The following is a 17,861-nucleotide window of genomic DNA, read 5'->3' on the forward strand; positions in this document are numbered from 1 at the left end:
AGGCCAGTGAGTGATGTCTTGGGTTGACCAGAAGGAGCAGCATGATAAGATGGTTTGAGCTTGGAGGAGGTGGTTTAAAACTTTGGCTTTGAACTTTATTCTTTCTGCCTTGGTCATTTTCCATTTCAGCTCCTTCTGCCTTACTCCTTCCCTCCATTCAGAGCTCAGAGCCAGGTAGGCTCTCTCTATTGGGGGTTTCATCTCTGTTCTCATAAACTGCTTCTAAGAGGAAGTGCAAGTACTTGCTGTTGTTGCCTGTTCCTCATATTGACTATCTCACACTAAACACCGAAAGTAACCCTGTAGGCTCCATTTCAGCTGAAAGCAAAACCTATGCCTCGTTTTCATCTCTTCCACCTGTTTTGAAGTGCCACCGATATCCAGAACTGGCACATGACATCACTAGGCTAGTAGAGGACTGGAGTGGGCTCTGGGGTTTGGTTTCTCTTTGAGTAATTCTGATACTCTTTATTATTTGGCCAGGGTTGGAGGTAAAGATGTGTGTGTATAAAGTCATGTTCTTTTGGCCATGGGCCGAATGGGACACCAGCTAGGGTTATCTGTGGCTGCTTTGAATACCGTTGAATTCTGCATTTCCACATAGTGACTGGAAGACATGGTTTCATAAGGGTCTTCTGGAGTGTTTTAACTTTGAAAAGATTTGGTTTGTTTGGTTTCCAAGTAGAAATCTTTGTTTGTTTTTTTTTTTCTTCTTTGTGTACACCCAGCGTTATCTTCTGTATTCTCTGTCTCCTGGGCCATTCAGTGGTTACTCTGCCCTGTTGCCAGTGGATTTCACATTGCTGATGTCTGAGACACCAGAGAGTCAAGCCTAGTTTTCATTGGCCAAAGCTGTGGCTTCCTTAGCTCTGCCATTAATTAGTGGTTTTCTTTTGTTTTCAATTCATCCCATTTTAAACCCCCCCCCCCCCCGCCACCCTCATCCTTAATTTTGACTTTTCTTTTTAGGTAGCTGTTCTGTGCTGGTTTTTATCTCTCATTACCTTTCCCTCTACAGTCAGCTCTATGAGCCAGGAACTGCAAATCCTTCAAGCAAGCCATTCCTGAAGAAGGTGAAGAGAATCCAGATGATGAGCCTCTCCTCCTCCTCCTGCTCCGATTCCTCTCTTGCCCAGCCCTTCTTGAGTGTGGATCTTAACTAATGCCAGAGTCGACAGGGATGGATCAGATGGAAAGGCCTCCAGCTTCTCTCAGCTCAGCTCAGCCAAGTTTTGGAAATGGCTCAAGTTTGTACAATAAGAAGATTTTAATTTTCTATTTTTCCCTTTTAAATTCTTCATTGCCTTTGTTTGGAATGCCTGTGAGAAAGTACTCAGCCCAGGCTGGCATTCGCTCTGCAATACAAATAACAACACAAACTGACAAAGACACAAAAAGCAAACTATTTTATTTATTTCAATATTTAAAAGAAAAAGTGCTGCCATTGCACAGTCTCTTGGTTTAAAATACCGTCTACTTCAAAGGTTAAAAAAAAAAAAAAAAAGCAGTTTTGTGAAGACCTGAATGAGAGTGCTTAGTGTAAAATAAAGACGTCATGGTGATGTTAAAGAAAAGTAAAGACCCCACATTTTTAATAAGAAAATAAAGATCAACTCTGCTCTCTCATGTTTTTGAGAAAGCCATTCGTGTATGTGCTTTAGGTATTTTTTTTTTTTTTTAAATTTTCTGCAAGTTGGATGTGGTAGGTGAGGAGTGGTCAGTTCTTCTAAAGTCACTGAAAAGTATTGTTGACATTAAGTAATTATGTGTTAGGATCTGATGGAGATAAATTGGCCCCAAACCAGCATTATGTCCCCCTCCCAGCTGCCCCTCCCCTGATATGAACCCCATTGATCAGGATGTAAAGCTACCTCCTCTTTAGCTCCTCTCCTGAGGCCTGATTCAGGAAGGAATTCTATCCACTGATTGAACGAGTTACTGCAAAGTTCAACAGCTCCAAACAGAAATGTTTTGGTGAAATGAACAATGAACAAACACATAACAGGAATAAGCAGTGGCTGAAGGGACATGGCTTAGTTAGCTAACAGCTGCTGGACTTGGCCAGGAGAACGCTCCGGAGAAGATTTCAGAGGTCTGAGGGCCTAAAGTTGCTCCATGACTGAGGAGTCATTGGAAGGATAGAAACTTGAAACTCAAGTCATTTGTAGAGAGAAATAGGAAGGTGAGCATCACTATGTGTGTCCTTTATGGCTGTTATGGCCAATGAAGTGGAATTCGGCATTGTATGCTTGACCTAGCCTAGGAGATCAGCTGACTGTCTAGGCCACTGGGTTCTACCTCTTGGCTTCCACTTAGCTTGTCTATTACGTGTCCAGAGCAGAGTCATGGATGGCATGACTTAAGGCTTCAAAGCCTCGTCAGCAAAAGTCCTTGAGCCACAGTATTATTGAAGTGTCCAAGCCTGAGAATAAATCTCATCTGCCATTGAAAAAGGAAGGGTAGACAGGGAGACTTTCCATTAAACCCTCCAGGTTTCCCATTCAAGAGAAGGTGGACGTCACCAAGAAAGTCTTTCTATCATTTTCTGATAGAAAATGTCCCTTGTCAAAAATGTTAATTATAATAATAATCTGTTCTCCAACCCATACTCACAAGTTATGACATGTCAAATTGTGATAAAGCTTTGCAATCATGTAGGGTTTGTGTGAAGTTTGTGTAAGTTTCTGTTAAATAAAAGACTGTTTCCAAAGGTCTTATAAAATCTGTAAGATTTGCTTATCAACCTCGTCCTGCAGGAGTGACTTACAACACAGTGTGGAAAGGACTCCGCTCCCCTGCATGCCCGAGATTTGTTTTATTTAGAAGTGCATTCTGGGACAGCAGTTGCCACTGGCTTGAATGCCAGGTAGGGACATCAGAAGTGAGCGATACCTGGTGTTGATGCTACTATCTATCCTCAGCTCAGAGTTGCTGTCACCCACCCCTCCATCACCAACACCATTTACCATTTCTTCCATGGTCAAAGCAGAATTACCGAAATCCTGGTTATGTGCAAAAGCAGAGTATACCTGTCCAGTGTCGCTACTGTGCTGCCGCTAAGAAGTTTTGCACAAATATGAGAGATTGAGCCTATGCTTGCAAGAAGATTTGAGGTTGCCATTTTTTATTGCCTGAAAGCTACTCTTGGGTTAGGCTCCCCACACTGGCAGCTGTGCAAGCTCTAAGGTGAACCCCTTGGGGTAGAGTTTTCCTAAAGGTTCAGATGGATGCTATCTGAAGGGTCATGTAGGTTAGCCTGTCAAGTTGGGTATTTCCCTCTGAGCATTGGACCTGTTCCTATGGGGCCAAGTGGAGCCAGAGTGTGACATTTCTGAGCTTTACCTTCTCTTAGACTGAAAGTCACACACAATTTCCATTTTGAACTTACTTTTTTTAGGTACTAAAAAGAAAGTGTTTCCCACTTTCTTTTTTTATGGTCCTTCACATCCCTATCTCCCCTTTTGTATTTTGTATTTTATTTTTGCATGTGTGTGTACATGCATGTACACATGTATGTGTGTGTATGTGTGTGTGTGCACGTGCGCGCGCGCATGCATAGATCAGAAGTTGGCATTGATGTTGTATGTTTTCCTTATCATTTCTACCTGAATTTTTTAGTCTTAATCTCTCACTGAGCCCAGATCTTGACAACTGTGAGCATTAGGGATCCGATCGTCTTTGTCCCTCTCCCCACCAGCACTAGGGTTACAGAGGTGTTGCTGTCCCACCTGCCTGGCCTATGTGCATGCTGGGATCTGAACTCAGGCTCTTATGCTTGCATGGCAACACACTACCCACCTGAGCCATCGTCCTAGCCCCTCCCCCATACATTGCGATGAAATACTCAAAAAGCAAAGCTCACTACTTTATCTCCACTAAGGGTATATGTAGTTCTATGGCAAAAGTACATTCATGTCGTTGAGGAACCATCTCCATCCCGTCTCTAGAACTAGTTCATCTTCCACTGAAACATTTCCTTTAGACATCAACTTTTTCTTCACAGGGACAACCAGACTGTGTGGTGCCATCACTCTGTTCTGACACCCTGTGAATCTGACTACCTCATATATCTTGAATAAATGGGCTCCTGCGATTTTGTTCTTTGGTCAAACGTTTGTCCTTTGACTTGTTTCATTTTGCACAATATCTCCAAGGATAGTCTGTGCTAGGGCATGTGATGACATTTCTTTCTTTTGGGGGGGGGTGTTGAAGGTATAAAGTACACGATGTTTATCCATTCATCTGTCTACCAACACTTGGAGAATAAAGCAAGCATCACACATTTATTATATACTTCCATTATCGAGAGGATTTGGAACATTAGATCCAAGTTCTAGGTCACCTGAGGGATTAAGTGTCTTGTCTAGAGAGAAATGGTTACAAGGGAAATCTTCCGTCTAGTTTGCATTCTAGGAGAGAGTCCTTTTCTCTGTGGGTGTCTTTCTTTATGACTAAGGCTTTGCTGTCATGGTGATGCTTACTCTGAGATAAAGGGTTGCCATGGAGTTGTTGTATCAGCATAAATGACCAGGGATACAGGAGACTAGGGACATTCAGGTGCCCGCGGTGGCAGGTCATGCAGGGTGTGGCTGTTATTTTCAAGAATCTGGTGGTGAGTTGTTGCAGATGCTTTGTGTCTGTAGATGTTCACAGATGAGAGGGAAGAGGAAGGTGTATATAGAAGCTTGAGGATGAGAAACAGAAGAAGAAATCACTTTCTTATTCCACTTGAAAGTGTATTGGTCCCTATAAAGGATTAGTGCTTTGGCTGAAGTCCTAGCACACCATTTACTATAACGTGTTAGAATGAGAACTGCCGTTCAGATGGCTGCAGAGCAGGTATCTTCAGTAAGCCAAACAGGCAACGGGTGAGGAAAATCACAGTGCCAGGGAGAAGGGGAACAAGTCTGAGTGCCCAGCCTCAGGGACACCGGGATAGCAAGTGTGTGTAGTGCCAGAGAGCAGCTCAGACTGCATGGGACAGCTGATACTTAGTTCAAAGGATGCTGGTTAAAGAAATGTTCAGGGTTCTCAGGTTTTCTAGCTGTGCATGTATGTGTGGCGGGGTGAGAACACATGCATGTGTTTGTGCTATGTACATATGTGTACATGTGCGTGTGTGTATGAGAATTTGTATGTGTGTATGGGGGGTATGAATGTTTGTGTGTGTGTGTATGTGTATTGTGTGGTATATGTGTTTGGGGGAGATGGTGGTATGTGTGTGTGTTATGCATGCATGTGTGTGTGCATGTGTGTGTGTATGAGGGTATACATGCTTGTATGTGTATGAGTGTGTGAGGTATGTGTGTATTGGGAGGTGGTGGTATGTGTGACTGTGTGCGTATGTGGGTATGCATGCTTGTGTGTGTGTGAGGTATGTGTGTGACTGGTGGTGGGGTGTGTGTATGTATGTATGTATGTATGTATGACAGAGGTTAATGTTTGAGGTTTTCCTTAATAGCTTCTCTACTTTATATTTTGAGACAAGATCTCTCACTGAATCTGGAGCTCACTGGCTACCCAGAAAGCCCTGGGGAATCCTCCTGTCTCTACATTTTCAGCACCGGGATTACAGGTGTGTGCCAATATGTACAGCTTTTAGATACTCATGTTTGCACAGCAAACTCTTTGCCAATGGAGTCACCTGCTCAGCCATCTTCTGGCTCTTCAAGAGAAGTAAAACATAAACATTTTGGTGAAATCTCTCCATTTAAAGCATTTGGTAGTAGAAGAAACCCAAACACTGAAGACCTACTTGGTGTGGACTAAACCAAGCGTGACTGTATACAGGACATACCTGGAATGCACCTTGATGGTTTTGGACTTAGAGGTCTGTCTGGGTAAGGTTGAAGTTGAGGTAGGAATGCCTTGTCTAAAATCCTTGAGAATGGCAGAGCCTCATATTGACTCAAGGATGTAGGTGGTGACTCCTGGCTTAGAGGGGTAAGAAATGTGGTAGGAAAGGACACTTAGGTGGTCTCTGGCTAGAGCTGTCATCCATCATTCAGCATATGAGAGATCTGGGGTATGTTTCTAGCAGAAAATACTTCATCTAGTCTCTTTTCTCTGTGTCCATGAAAGGTCCTCTCCATAAAACTCTGGGGAAGGTTGTGCAGTTTACAGATGTTTTCAGAGTTGCCCATTATGCCACAGTCCAAGAATTCCATGTGACCAGAACTTAATTTTAGTTTTAGCCCCAAACCAGCAAATTCGAATTCAGAACATTGAGTAAATCTCACTCCCATCTCATGTATGTGGTGTGTGTGTGTGTGTGTGTGAGTGAGTGTGTGTAGCTAGTATAGCTAGATCTATAGATACAGATTCTTCCAGAATCTTTGTTCTTTAAATTCTTTGACTCTTAACTATTTTAGATCTTATGTGCATCTGTTATAGAGGGTGCTAAGAGAGTTGGATGGACTCTTGAATTTGCAAACACTGCTTGCTTGGATCAGCGAAGTCTCATTTAGTCTTGCTGGGGAAGAGGTGATTCTGAACAAGTGCTTCATTTCCTGTTTATAATGGACACTCATGAGCTCTTTCTGTAAAGGCCTAGATTATAAATAGCTCAGGTTTTGTAGGTCAGACATCTATTGGAGCTGCCCTACTCCGGGGTTGTACACAATGTGTACGTGAATGGGCGTGGCTGTGCTTCAAAAAAGCCTCTGCAATAATGGGCAGCTTGTCCATGGGGCGAGGTTTTTGATGATTGATTCGGAGAATAGCATGCATTTAATTGGGGGGTGGTGATATTAACAGTTGGATCTTCTTTTAAGCCTTAGGACCAAGAGAAAAGTTTCATGTTGCCAGTAGAAGGGTAGAGGGCCATTTAATCATCCATAATAGAAACATTAAAGGCCTCACTATGAAAGGTTTTCAGAGGCAAAAAGTCCTATCACTGGTTCTTCAAAAGCTCCCAGTGATGAGCCCGAACCACAACAGAGTGTGTTTACTGAAGAGTCTAGGAATAACCAAAGCCTACCTGACAGTAACTCCCGAAGGACACGCTGATGAATCCCCTCGTTCCTAGCAGCTTGTGTTGTTTTTAAGAATGAAAAATGGTGAATAGTTCCTTTGTTGACATGAACATAGATGCTTGAGTTTTGCCTGTGGGAGATAAATGATGAGGGACATTCAGTGCAAAAGGTGTGGAGTTACTGAAGGTAGAGAACCGGCTCTTGAAGGTGTGGTCTGATGACTTGGTTATGACTACCAAAAACTGTTACCTATGAGACATGGAAATTACTAAGATACATTGCTCCCCAAGATCTCAGATTCTTGTGGCTTTATTCAGGATCACAACACATCCCACAACATTTTATTTCATCTCTTCATAAGAAAAGATTTCTCCATCCTTGTTAGTGGAGAAGATTCCTAACATGTGACTTCCTACTGAATGGAAAATTGTCTTACTAGTTGAACATGGGATGATCCTGAAAGAGGAGACTGGAAGTCAGGGATGTCAGGAGACAGCTGTCATGCCAAAAATTACTGGAGTTTTTTTTTTTTTTTTTAAAGCCATGGTTAGGAGACACTCAATGAAATGTCTTAAGAGGATTGGCTACCCTTTCAGATCCCAGGTACCTTTTAGTGAGGCTTATTGTTAGGTTTCAAGTGTTTCCTGAAAGAAGGAAGTGGTTGGAACAGTGTGTTTTTGTATCTGCTCTTGTTTTAAGCTTCACCCTGTGTTCACATCACTTGGAAGTCAGTTATCAGGTTAGACTAGGGGGATGGAGATTATTTAAAGTCAGTAAATCCTATGTTTTATATTTTACATAGTCATGGTGTGAGGAGCACACATCTCTTGGTTAGGTGATCCTCCATACACTAGAATAGAAAATAATTTTTGAGAGTCATTGACAGTGGTTAGCCATGCTTTATCACTGACCCAATCAATTCAATTATGTTGGCTGTGTCGTTATTTTATGTTTTAGCGGTGGGAATAAAAGACAGCATCTTATGGAATATTTCAGGCTGGCTTCAATTTATTGATCCTCCTGAAACTCTCTCCTATGTGCTGATATGTTACTGTTTTTTTTTTTGTTTGTTTGTTTTTTTTTGTTTTTTTTTTTTTTTGTAATGTTGGGGATTGAACTTAAAGTCTCAAGGGTGTTAGGCAAGAGTTCTACCACAGAACCCCACACACTCTCCCAAGTGCTGGGGTTAGAAGAATGTACCACTATGCTGGGTTTGACTATTATTATTAGCCATCATCTGCCAAGGCTAGTTACACATAAGATAGACCTAGATGGTCCTAGTAGAACCCTAACCAGTAGGTACTGTTGTCTGAGTGCATGATAGAAGGCTTGGTTGGGAATGATGTGCAAGTCCTGAGAAGTAATTCTTAGGCTATGTTAATATTGGTATCAGCAATGATAAAACCACACTTAGATGAAATAAAAAAGACTAAAAAAGATCTAAAATTGCAGGAAAGATTGTTAACAATATACCATAAGAGCAAGTAAGCTCTTTAAGGAGATATTTAGTGTTAGAGATGGTCTAACTTGGAAAGGAACATTAGTGGTCACTTAATAACTTCAGTGCATCATTGAATAAAAATATTGACCACTTACTATTTCCTGTGAGGACAGGAGAAATGCCTTGGGGGATTGAGAGCAAATAGACAAACTCTGACACTGAGACCTAACTTTAGTTGATGGAGGCTAAGGTGGGCTCACCGGTAGTTAAGAAGCCAAGATCTTTTCCTGTGTAGAGTTAGGGGAATGGGAGAGGTAACCTCCTGAGGTCTAACTCTGTAACACATGGGGTTAATGTTGAAGGAGGCAGTGCCTACTTACCACCAGCAAGTGGAGAAACATGGGCAAGACTGGTTCCAAGAATGTCTATTAGAGTCAAGAAAGTTCTACTTCTGAGCATGCTCTGTTTGCACTGAAGCAATGTCACTCATTGAGTGGTACAAGACACCAACTGGAATGTGACTACTGTGGAAAGAGACAATTTCCTCCAGAGACATGACACAGATGTGAAAAAGAAGTCAGGCAAGCCAAGAGGCCACCAGGTGAATGGTGCTCTGGAAAGCTCCATCTTAAGTTAGGGTACCAGTTCTGAGCTCCATGGATTTCACAGCCTCCAACATCATCCTCGAGAATGAGTCCTGTGCTTGCTAATAGGGTGTCACTACTCCATCCAGCTGGGATGGAGTGATATCACTAATATTCACAGTTGTCTCCTAACTTCTCCCCAGCTGATGGGGCAGAAGGGTCCCATAGAAGAGAATGTTTTATAAACAAAATTCTACTTGGGAGGGAAGTGGTTAGCATCCTTTCTAGAGAACCTAAGTCATTTGGAAAGAAGTCCTGCATACACTGTTTTTGATGTGCTTGTTTTGAAGAAGCGACCATTGTGCTGTGTTCTGTGCGTGAAGTGAGCTTTCTGTGGACGGTGACTCTACCTTGGCAACATATACTGATAGCCGCTGAGGAAGCAAGTGAGAAACCACCATGATACTAACGCTGTGGCATCTGTTTGGCCGGGTTATGGGTTCAGAGACACCGGTGTTTTGTAATCTCAAACAGTTCTTTGGATGCAATAGGCTGTTTTACTTTCATAAATAACAACCTATGTCCACAATGGGAAAATAAATCAATATGTTCAGACCATTGTTACTTTCTGTAATAATCCTTTTTTGCTGTATGCTACAGATCAATCGTTTAATAACTGATCGAATGCCTTCTGTGTTGCAATATGGTGTGAGGTTCTGAAGGACATATAAAGAATCAAAGAGGGGTGCTTCCCATGTGCTCATGTGAGCGGGTGTTAGGCTTTTCATAGGTGGTTGCTAGTTCAAGTCATGGATGGTTTAGGTTACTAATTCCATTCTATAGAGATGGGATCTGACACAAGGGTGTTGAGGTAATAAAAGTACTAGTGATAGCTGGCAAGGTCTGAATGTTTTAGTCAATTTATTAAAAAAAATTTTTTATAATATGTTCTGCTTAAGCACAAGACTGTTTTTTGGGGGGCGGGGTCTTTTCAGTGTGTGTCTTGTCAGACATCTTTTGTTTTTGTGGAGGAGAGGCAGGTGGTTAACATATTATTCAAGACAAGGCCATGCATAATTAAATGCCAAGTTGCCGCCAACTGCAGATGTTAGGCAGGCTTGGCAAGGAGAGATAACCAGTGCTGGCTGATGTGGGGACAAGACTTCAGAGGAGGCTGGATGGAGTTGGTGTGGACAGAGAGAAGACAGGCCACTGAAAGCAACAGCAGGATGGGCAGAAGCTCAGAGTTGTGAGCAGGCATGGGGGTTTGGAGCCAGAGCAGAGAGGGCATGACTGGAAGAGAAGGCAGGCCATAGATATCCTGTCAGCACTGACATCAAGAGGAGGTTTGATCCTCAATAAAAGAATTAGGAATAGCAGGAAGTAGCGCTCCCCTCATGAGCTTGTAAGCAGGAGCTGTGTGATGCTTAGTGTGGCTCTGAGTGCAGTTGAGCCCTCAGTGCCAAGAAAGTTTGGTTCATCCCATAGCATCTGACTTGTGATGGATGGTAGCTTCTTAGTCCTCAAGGGAAAAGCAGCAGTCATATTCCTTCTAGATGGCTTGAAAGGCTCTCAGTGTCTCTCGGCTTCTGTGTGATGGCTAAGTGGTCCAGTGCACATCTTTCTGAGTGCTGACCCTGGAGGTTGGTGATTCCATGGCCATTTCTTGCCAAGGGTTGTTCTTTCACCACTTTCTGGTTTGAAATGCACTTGGGAGGAGTGTGGTATATTTGAAGAAGCCCACTGGCCACTTGGTCCCAGAGAGGCTGTTTCAACTTGAGAGCTAAACCTATGATTGTTCTCATCAAATTGGAGCTAAATGTACTTGATCCTTTAGGTTGATAGGCTGGTCACTGAAAGTAAAGTGAAGAAGAGGGGGAAATGGTTGGGATGTCAGCCATGTCCGTTGTTGGGTGTAGAAGTGTCTTGGGGCCTCATTGTCTAGATAATTTGATTTGTCTCTTATAGGGGAATGAGAAAGCTGAGCTTGTAATTTCTAAGTTTAAAAAAATATTTCATTTTATTTTTTAAGATTTATTCATTTATGCATAAAAGTTCTCTATTTGCATACATACCTGCATAACAGAAGAGGGCCTTAGATCCCATTACAGATGGTCGTGAGCCACCATGTAGGCATTGAGAATTGAACTCAGGACCTCTGGAAGAGCAGCCAGTGGTCTTAACTGCTGACCCATCTCTCCATCCCCTTATTTTATTTTATTTTATTTTATTTTATTTTATTTATGTGTGTCAGTGAATGGGTCTGTGGCCCCGAATACAGGTGATCATGGAGGCTAGAAGAGCCTGTCATGTCCCACGGAGCTGGAATCTAGGTGGTTGGGAGATGCCCCACATGGGTGCTAGAAACCAAACCCCAGGTCCTTTGCAAGAGCAGCACAAACTCTTGCCTGCCCCATCCCATCAGTCTTTCAATTCTAACACTGTGTCTGTCCATCTTCTTTATATTTTACTTCACTGATGGCTTCCTTCCCTCCTAGGTCCTGAAGCTGAAGAAGGTGCAGCCATGTGTTAGAAGTGTGGATGGAGAAGGCAAAGAATGTGGGCCACTTCTCCACAGTAGCCCAAAGGGGCTGTCGCTTTCTGCCATGCTAAATCATCATCATTTTGCTCTCAATGTATCTTCTTAGAAGCCCTGTCAGAAGCCATTGTCCCACTTAGCAGATGAATAAATAGATGGGCACTTAGAAGGGTCAAAGCCATGGGGATGTGTCGGACTGGTCCAGATCCCATGTGTCTTCTCTGTTTTTCACATGTGTCCATGTGCCTTTCCATGTTATTTGCCCAGAATGTTCAGTGATAATTGTCTTGGTGTCTGCATGGATAAGAGGAGCAGAGAACTGGACTCAAAGAGCATAACATGAAACCATAATATAACAACAGCTAGCTTCCCTCTAACAAAAGGAATAATTGTAACAGGCCTTCAGATTGGACCCTCTTCCTTCTTGCCTTTCTGCCCTTGCAAAGGACTGGAGTTTGGTTCTCAACACCCATGCGGGGCATCTCACAACCACATGTAACTCCAGCTCCGTGGGATCTGACAGGCCCATTTGCAGCCTGTAGACTTCATCAAATCCTTGTGTATTCCCTCTTTGCCTGCCTTCAGACTCCGATGCTCATGTCGATGTGTTATAGCCTGCATTCCAGGGCCCACTGCTAATTGTGCACTCACTCATCCTGACAGGCAATGTCCTGCATTGGTTCCGTGCACTGAGCTGCCTAAACCACCTCAGGTCCTGCCTAGCTCTGATGGCTGTGTTGGGTGTATTGCAAGAGGTCTCAGGGGTGACTGCAGTCTGCTGAGGTTAGAAGTTGATTTTAAAGAAAAAAAAAAATCTCTGCTCATTAGTTGAGAGAGGGAGCGAGAGCCCTTCTTCCCCTCTCCCCCATGAGTTGTAGAAAACTGCAGATCACTGTTCTCCCTGGTCCCCTGGCCCTTCTGCTCTAGCCACAGGGATAGTCACAACTCATTTCTGCTGCGTGCCTCATTTAGGGGAAGAACATCCAAGGGCTCCCCAGATAGGAAGAGGAACAGTAATGAAGGATGGCCAGTGAGTGTGTACACTGCCAATGATCCCCAGGACAGCTTTGCTCTCTGCGTCCCCTGAAAACCATTTTTAGACTATTCCAACTCCTCCAGGCTCACTGGGAAACAGGTTCCTGTTGGGCTTGCTCCTGATGGTGCTTGCCCTTTAATCTAAGGTAGAGAAAAGAGCCAGTGTACCAACCAAACCCCTGTCATTCCCAAATTCTCCCCTCTCTGTCTTCTTTAATGGTCCTCTCAGGTAAGAGGTGGTCCAACTTTACAGCAAGGGAACTGAGATTGAAAACTATGATTGGTCCAAGATAAGGCAAGTATTCAAATATTGTTTCTCCTGGGCTTTTTGCTATTGTTCAGGGACTGGTATTTTTATGGGCCTCCTTCCCATCCTGAGCCAAGGCCCCGGAGCTTCTGTTGGTTCTCTAGCTATTTCACCCACCTTCCTTTGTGGATTATTACTCTTCTTTTAGTCCAACAGGTCTTCTGTTGGCCTGTGGGAGAATCCTCCCTCCTGTTGGCCAATGATTGGCTGCTGAGCCCTGGGGCTTAAGCCAGTGTTTAAGTGAACCTTGGTTATTTAGCAAAGCAAATTGCTTTGTTGTAAAGCACAAGGTTCCCTGACCAGGCTTCCTGAGCTGGGTGACTCTACAGGCCCATGGTCCCCCTCATTCCTAGGCAGGATGCTTTGTCTGTTCCCAATTTTGTTGCCTCTCATTACCTCATTTTGGGTCACAGCCATCATTTGGCTGGCTACTTCAAATGCAGTTCACTCTCCATCCTTGTAATGAATGGATCCAACACGGCACTAATTAGCTGACTTTTGAGAACTTTTGGGTGCCATTTTGGTGAGAATGTGATGTTAAAAAGTTACGATCTCTACTACATTCAGTTCCCACCTTGCTTCCAGTAACCAAAAGATGAGTAAAGTACTTTGAAGGTATTCCTTCTGGAAAGTTCTTCCTCTTAGGAGGCAGGGCAATAGAGGACTGGATGCAGAGAAGACAATACCCAGGACCAGTTTGGCTCTGGCTCTCCTCTGTGTTCATCCTTCCGGAAGGCAGGGCCAGGGAGGAGGCAGTCATCTGGCAAAGATCCCAAGGGCTCGTATTTGTTGTGGTGGCATGTGGAAGGGGCAGCCCTTGAAGCAAGATGCCAAGATTCCAGATTCCTGCCCACCCCATCCTTGGTCACCCTCTCTTGGGGCCTAGGCCCACCTTATAGAAAGACTTAACAGAGCTGGTTAAAGCCACAGCCCTGCTTTCATCCTGCCCCATGACCATGGGTAGGCTGCTTAACCTTTGGGGACCACTCTCCTCCTGTGTCTAAAGAAGGGACTGGACTCGATGGTCGTCAGAGTCCTCCTCTGCTCTGACAGTGTGTTGGTTAGCTGGAGCATAGTGACTATGTGCTCCTGCCCCAAATCCTGTTTGCATCTTAAGTAGAGGATGTTTTATTTTTACATTTGTGGGGTCTTCATTGCTGGACATCTCTGAACTGATGGGGGTCTGGAAGGATGATGATATTTTATATTCCTCTCCCCCACAACACCACTCTTGTCTTTAAGGCAGAAGGTTCCTCTGTCCTTTGTCCACATAGATTTCTAATTCCCTCTGACCTGACTACTCCCAGTTCTGTCTCTGTCTTGCCCATAGGGGGCAGGTGGTAATCCAGTCTGACTAGAATCAGGGTCTCATGGATGTTGGAATAAGATGTCTTGTACTTGCCTCTGTCAGTTTCTACTTAGGTCATCTTAATTTTTTTTTTTTTTTTAATGTCCTGGGCTTCAGCTTCTTCATCAATAAACTTTTGTCACAAATTGTTTAAAGATTAAATGAGGAAGAGTGTTGAAAGTGCCTAGCAAATAGGGAGCTTCTCATTAAACTAGCATTAGTAATGCTAATTCCCCTCCTGGGATGTGTTAGAGAATCCAGTGAGTTTCGGTATCTTTTAAAGAATTTGATTAACAGGACCTAGTCTGAACAAACTAAATAACAATGATAATGAAAAGAACTGGGGTTGGCAGTGTAGCTCAGTTGGTAGAGCGCTTGCCTAACATACATGAAGCCCTGGGTTTGCATGGGTGAAGCCCTAACTGCAAACACTATGTGTGGTGTGTGTACTTGTGATCCCAGCACTCAGGAGGATCAGAAGTTCAAAGTCATCCTCATCCAGAGAGTGAGTTTGAGGCCAGCCTGGGCTACATGATACCCTGTCTCGAAAGGACAACAACAACAAACAGGAAAATGTAAGAGTGCTTGTGTTTACTGAGTAAGCAGGTAATGGTAGCGCTTTAGTGTAGCTCAGTCATTCTCAACCTTCCTGATGCTGTGACCCTTTAATACAGTTCCTCATGTTATGGTGACCCCCCAACCATACAAGTATTTTCATTGCTACTTCATAACTGTAATTTTACTGCTGTTACGAATCATAATGTAAATATCTGATATGCAGGATATCTGATAATGTGACCCCTGTGAAAGGGTCCGTCCACCTCCAAATGGCTTGTGACCCTCAGGTTGAGAACCACTGTTCTAGAGCCTGCTATGACTTGTTTGCTTTACTTACTCATGATTGAAAGTAGAACTTGTTTTGTAAAGCTTGTTTCATGCCCCTCGTTATCTGCTTGCTCTGAGTTCTGCCTTCAGGAGTTCAAATCCCCTAACCAAGGGCACCCCTCCTGTCTGGCAGGGTCTCCATCACTCCTTGAGGTGAGGATTCCCCACAATCCTTTTCAACCTTAGATTGTTCCTACTTTCTATCCTTTGGGCTCCCAACTTCTGTTGCAAATAGATCAGCACAGTGTGTTTCAGGATGTAGGAGAAGGTTCAGAAGTCAAAGGTGTGTGGATGCTAATGCTGTTTAGGGGAAATGAAACTGATCATGTCAAAAGAGTTAGGAGTGATGTGGAGGAAAAAGACCCAGTTAGAGAGACAGAGTAGGGGCTGCTGAGGACCTGGGGAGGTGGAAAGAAAACTAGATTGAGGACAAGCAAAGGAACTCTGCACTCACAGGGGAGGGGCCATTTTAGAAGACAGGAACATTTACAACTGACTTGTATGCCAGTAGGAGAGAGAGGCGACAGAATCAGCGAGAGCCTTCTAGGGCGAGAAGTTGGGCTTCGTGGCTGATGGGGGCTTTGGGTAACATTCCTGACTATGGAAGGGAGGCAATATAAGAACTGGGTATACGTGGCATATAGAAAAGAGGATGTAGTCTGATTACCTATGTAGTTTCCTAGTGAATGGGCAAGACAAAATGGAGAGGCATGAGAGAATAATTTGACCAGTGGAAACAGGGGTGGGGGTTGGGGAAGGCAGGGTGTAGCTGAGATGCAGTCACTGTGTGGGTGGAGACTGGGCAGCAGCAGCTTGGCGCATTGCCTGGGACAGGTGCAGAGTAGATGGAATGCTGGCTTTAACCACGGTAGGGGTAAGAGACTCACTCAGTCAATGCAAAATTTTTTATGGATAGTGAGGAATGAGGTTAGAAGGAATGAAGACACTGTGGGTACCCTAGAAAGTGGTGAATATGGTCCTCCCACTTCGATATGCAGCCTGCATTGGGAGCTCTTGGTAGCCTGTAACACTGCCGATCTGATCTGCCCAGTAGCTCTGGTGGGTATTTTGAATATGTTCCTAAGTGATACCTAAACTGATGTCTGTGGACAATACTTTGTGTAGCCAGAGTATAGACAATTGGTTGACAACTTTGGCTGTGAATGGGGGGGGGGGTTGGGAGAAGATAAAAGTCTTTGTGTATAGAAGGGAGTGCGCAGAAGGAGCGGGCTTTGTGGGGGCTTTTGAGGGGGACAGGCAATGAATGTTTTTCCATGTGACTGTTGGCTAGGGCATGGTGGCAGCTGGGGTCAGGGGTGGGAAAGGCATAGATCTGTAAAGGGCTGTGGCAGCTCATCAGCAAAGGGCTTAGAGAGTTTATTTTAGGTAGTGAGAGACATAGGGCTTACTTACAGGGGATTGGTATGGACCTCTTGAACCTGATGGTCTAGTGAGAACTAGCCAACATTTGATGAAAATCTCCCTTTTGAAAGGCTGTTGCAGATTTTCTGTGGGTACAGAACTATGACTGTTGGAGTATTGTTAGTGAGACCAGCTATAAAACAAAGCCATTTGCTTTGTGGTCCTGCCTCTTTGGTTAGGGCCACTGACTCACAGACAGGAAAGCAGGAGTTATGTATTTGACCTGTGACCTGCTTAAGGTTTGGCTTCTCAGTTCTCATACCAGGCTTTTAACCTATTAAGCCCAATAACCTTTAGCTCAGAGGTAGCAAGTAGGCTTTTTTTTTTTTTTCCTTGTGTGAAAATCCACATGGGGGACAGATGCTTTTGAAATGTGTTTTGAGGCAGATCCTAAGGTCTTATCCATGTGGATTGGAAGAACACTCTGAATTGATTAGTCATGTCTGGGAGGAATAGCAGATAGAATGGTAGCACATGCTCCGTCCATTTAGTTCTCCCCAAAGGCAAGTCCGATGATTTATTCCAAATCCTCTCACAGCTATCCTACAGGTGGACCAGAACCATTTCAGAGACAGTTGCTGCTTTTATTCTCTGATTATGAGATGGAATTGATCACTTCTCATCCAGAAGGGCTTTGTGCATCTTGCTAAAGTTGTGAGGTTCTTGTCTACATTTCCAGAGGACTAGGAGAGGCATTCCTCATGCATTACTGTAATATCGATGGCTGTTTTCGCACCGAGCGGCCCGAGTAGACAGTGGGTCTGAGAGCATCATTTCTATTAAATCTGAAGACAGATGCTGGTAACTGGAAATAGCCATTGATTTGCGCTCTCCCGTGCTATCCCAACTCTCTAATTTCTCCAGAGGGGGGGTGGGGTGGGGAAATAAAGCCACAAAAGTGTCAGCTCCTTCAGTTCTCAAAGTAAACATCAGGATCAATTCTCATTCACGAGTTTGTTGGATAAATATTTGTTAGGCTGTCAGGAAAATTCACATTCATCGCAGGTGAAATTTGATTGGTAGAAAGCGATCTGTCAGTTTGGATTGAGTGGCCAAAGATGGAGAGTGAGCCAGGACTGGCGCTGTGGTAGGCTTGGGGGCTGGGCACAGGGAACGGGGTAATGTTAGGCTGCGTGTCACTGGGTTTGATGTCAGCGTTGATGCAGCCTCAAGGTTGCTTCTCCTTTAAGCAATGTTACTTCGGTGTGATTTTGTTTTCTTCATGTGGAGAATATTGAAGGACATCAGGGACCTCAGGGTCTCAAGAAGCCTTAGTGACAGATTCCAGGGGAGACTGGTTGTCACCTGTTCCATTCTCCTGTCACT

General features: G+C 44.0%; 1 protein-coding gene across 6 annotated transcripts in view; it reads left to right on the forward strand.

The window, feature by feature from the left end:
• Dpf3 (double PHD fingers 3) overlaps positions 1-17,861 on the forward strand; it is a 270,465-nt gene that overhangs the window by 217,379 nt on the left and 35,225 nt on the right. Inside the window, exon 9 of one of the 6 annotated variants that reach the window (XM_076921768.1) lies at positions 11,498-12,194. The exons of 4 other annotated variants lie outside the window; for them this stretch is intronic. In XM_076921768.1, coding sequence (XP_076777883.1) covers positions 11,498-11,532 — 35 coding nt within the window. In that variant the 3' untranslated portion in view covers positions 11,533-12,194. Of the gene's footprint in view, positions 1-1,018; positions 4,073-11,497; positions 12,195-17,861 lie in introns of those variants that run through there. One more of the 6 variants, XM_076921767.1, reaches the window with a different exon arrangement.

The sequence above is a fragment of the Arvicanthis niloticus genome, chromosome 23 (genome assembly GCF_011762505.2).
Source record: "Arvicanthis niloticus isolate mArvNil1 chromosome 23, mArvNil1.pat.X, whole genome shotgun sequence".
NCBI lineage: Eukaryota > Metazoa > Chordata > Mammalia > Rodentia > Muridae > Arvicanthis > Arvicanthis niloticus.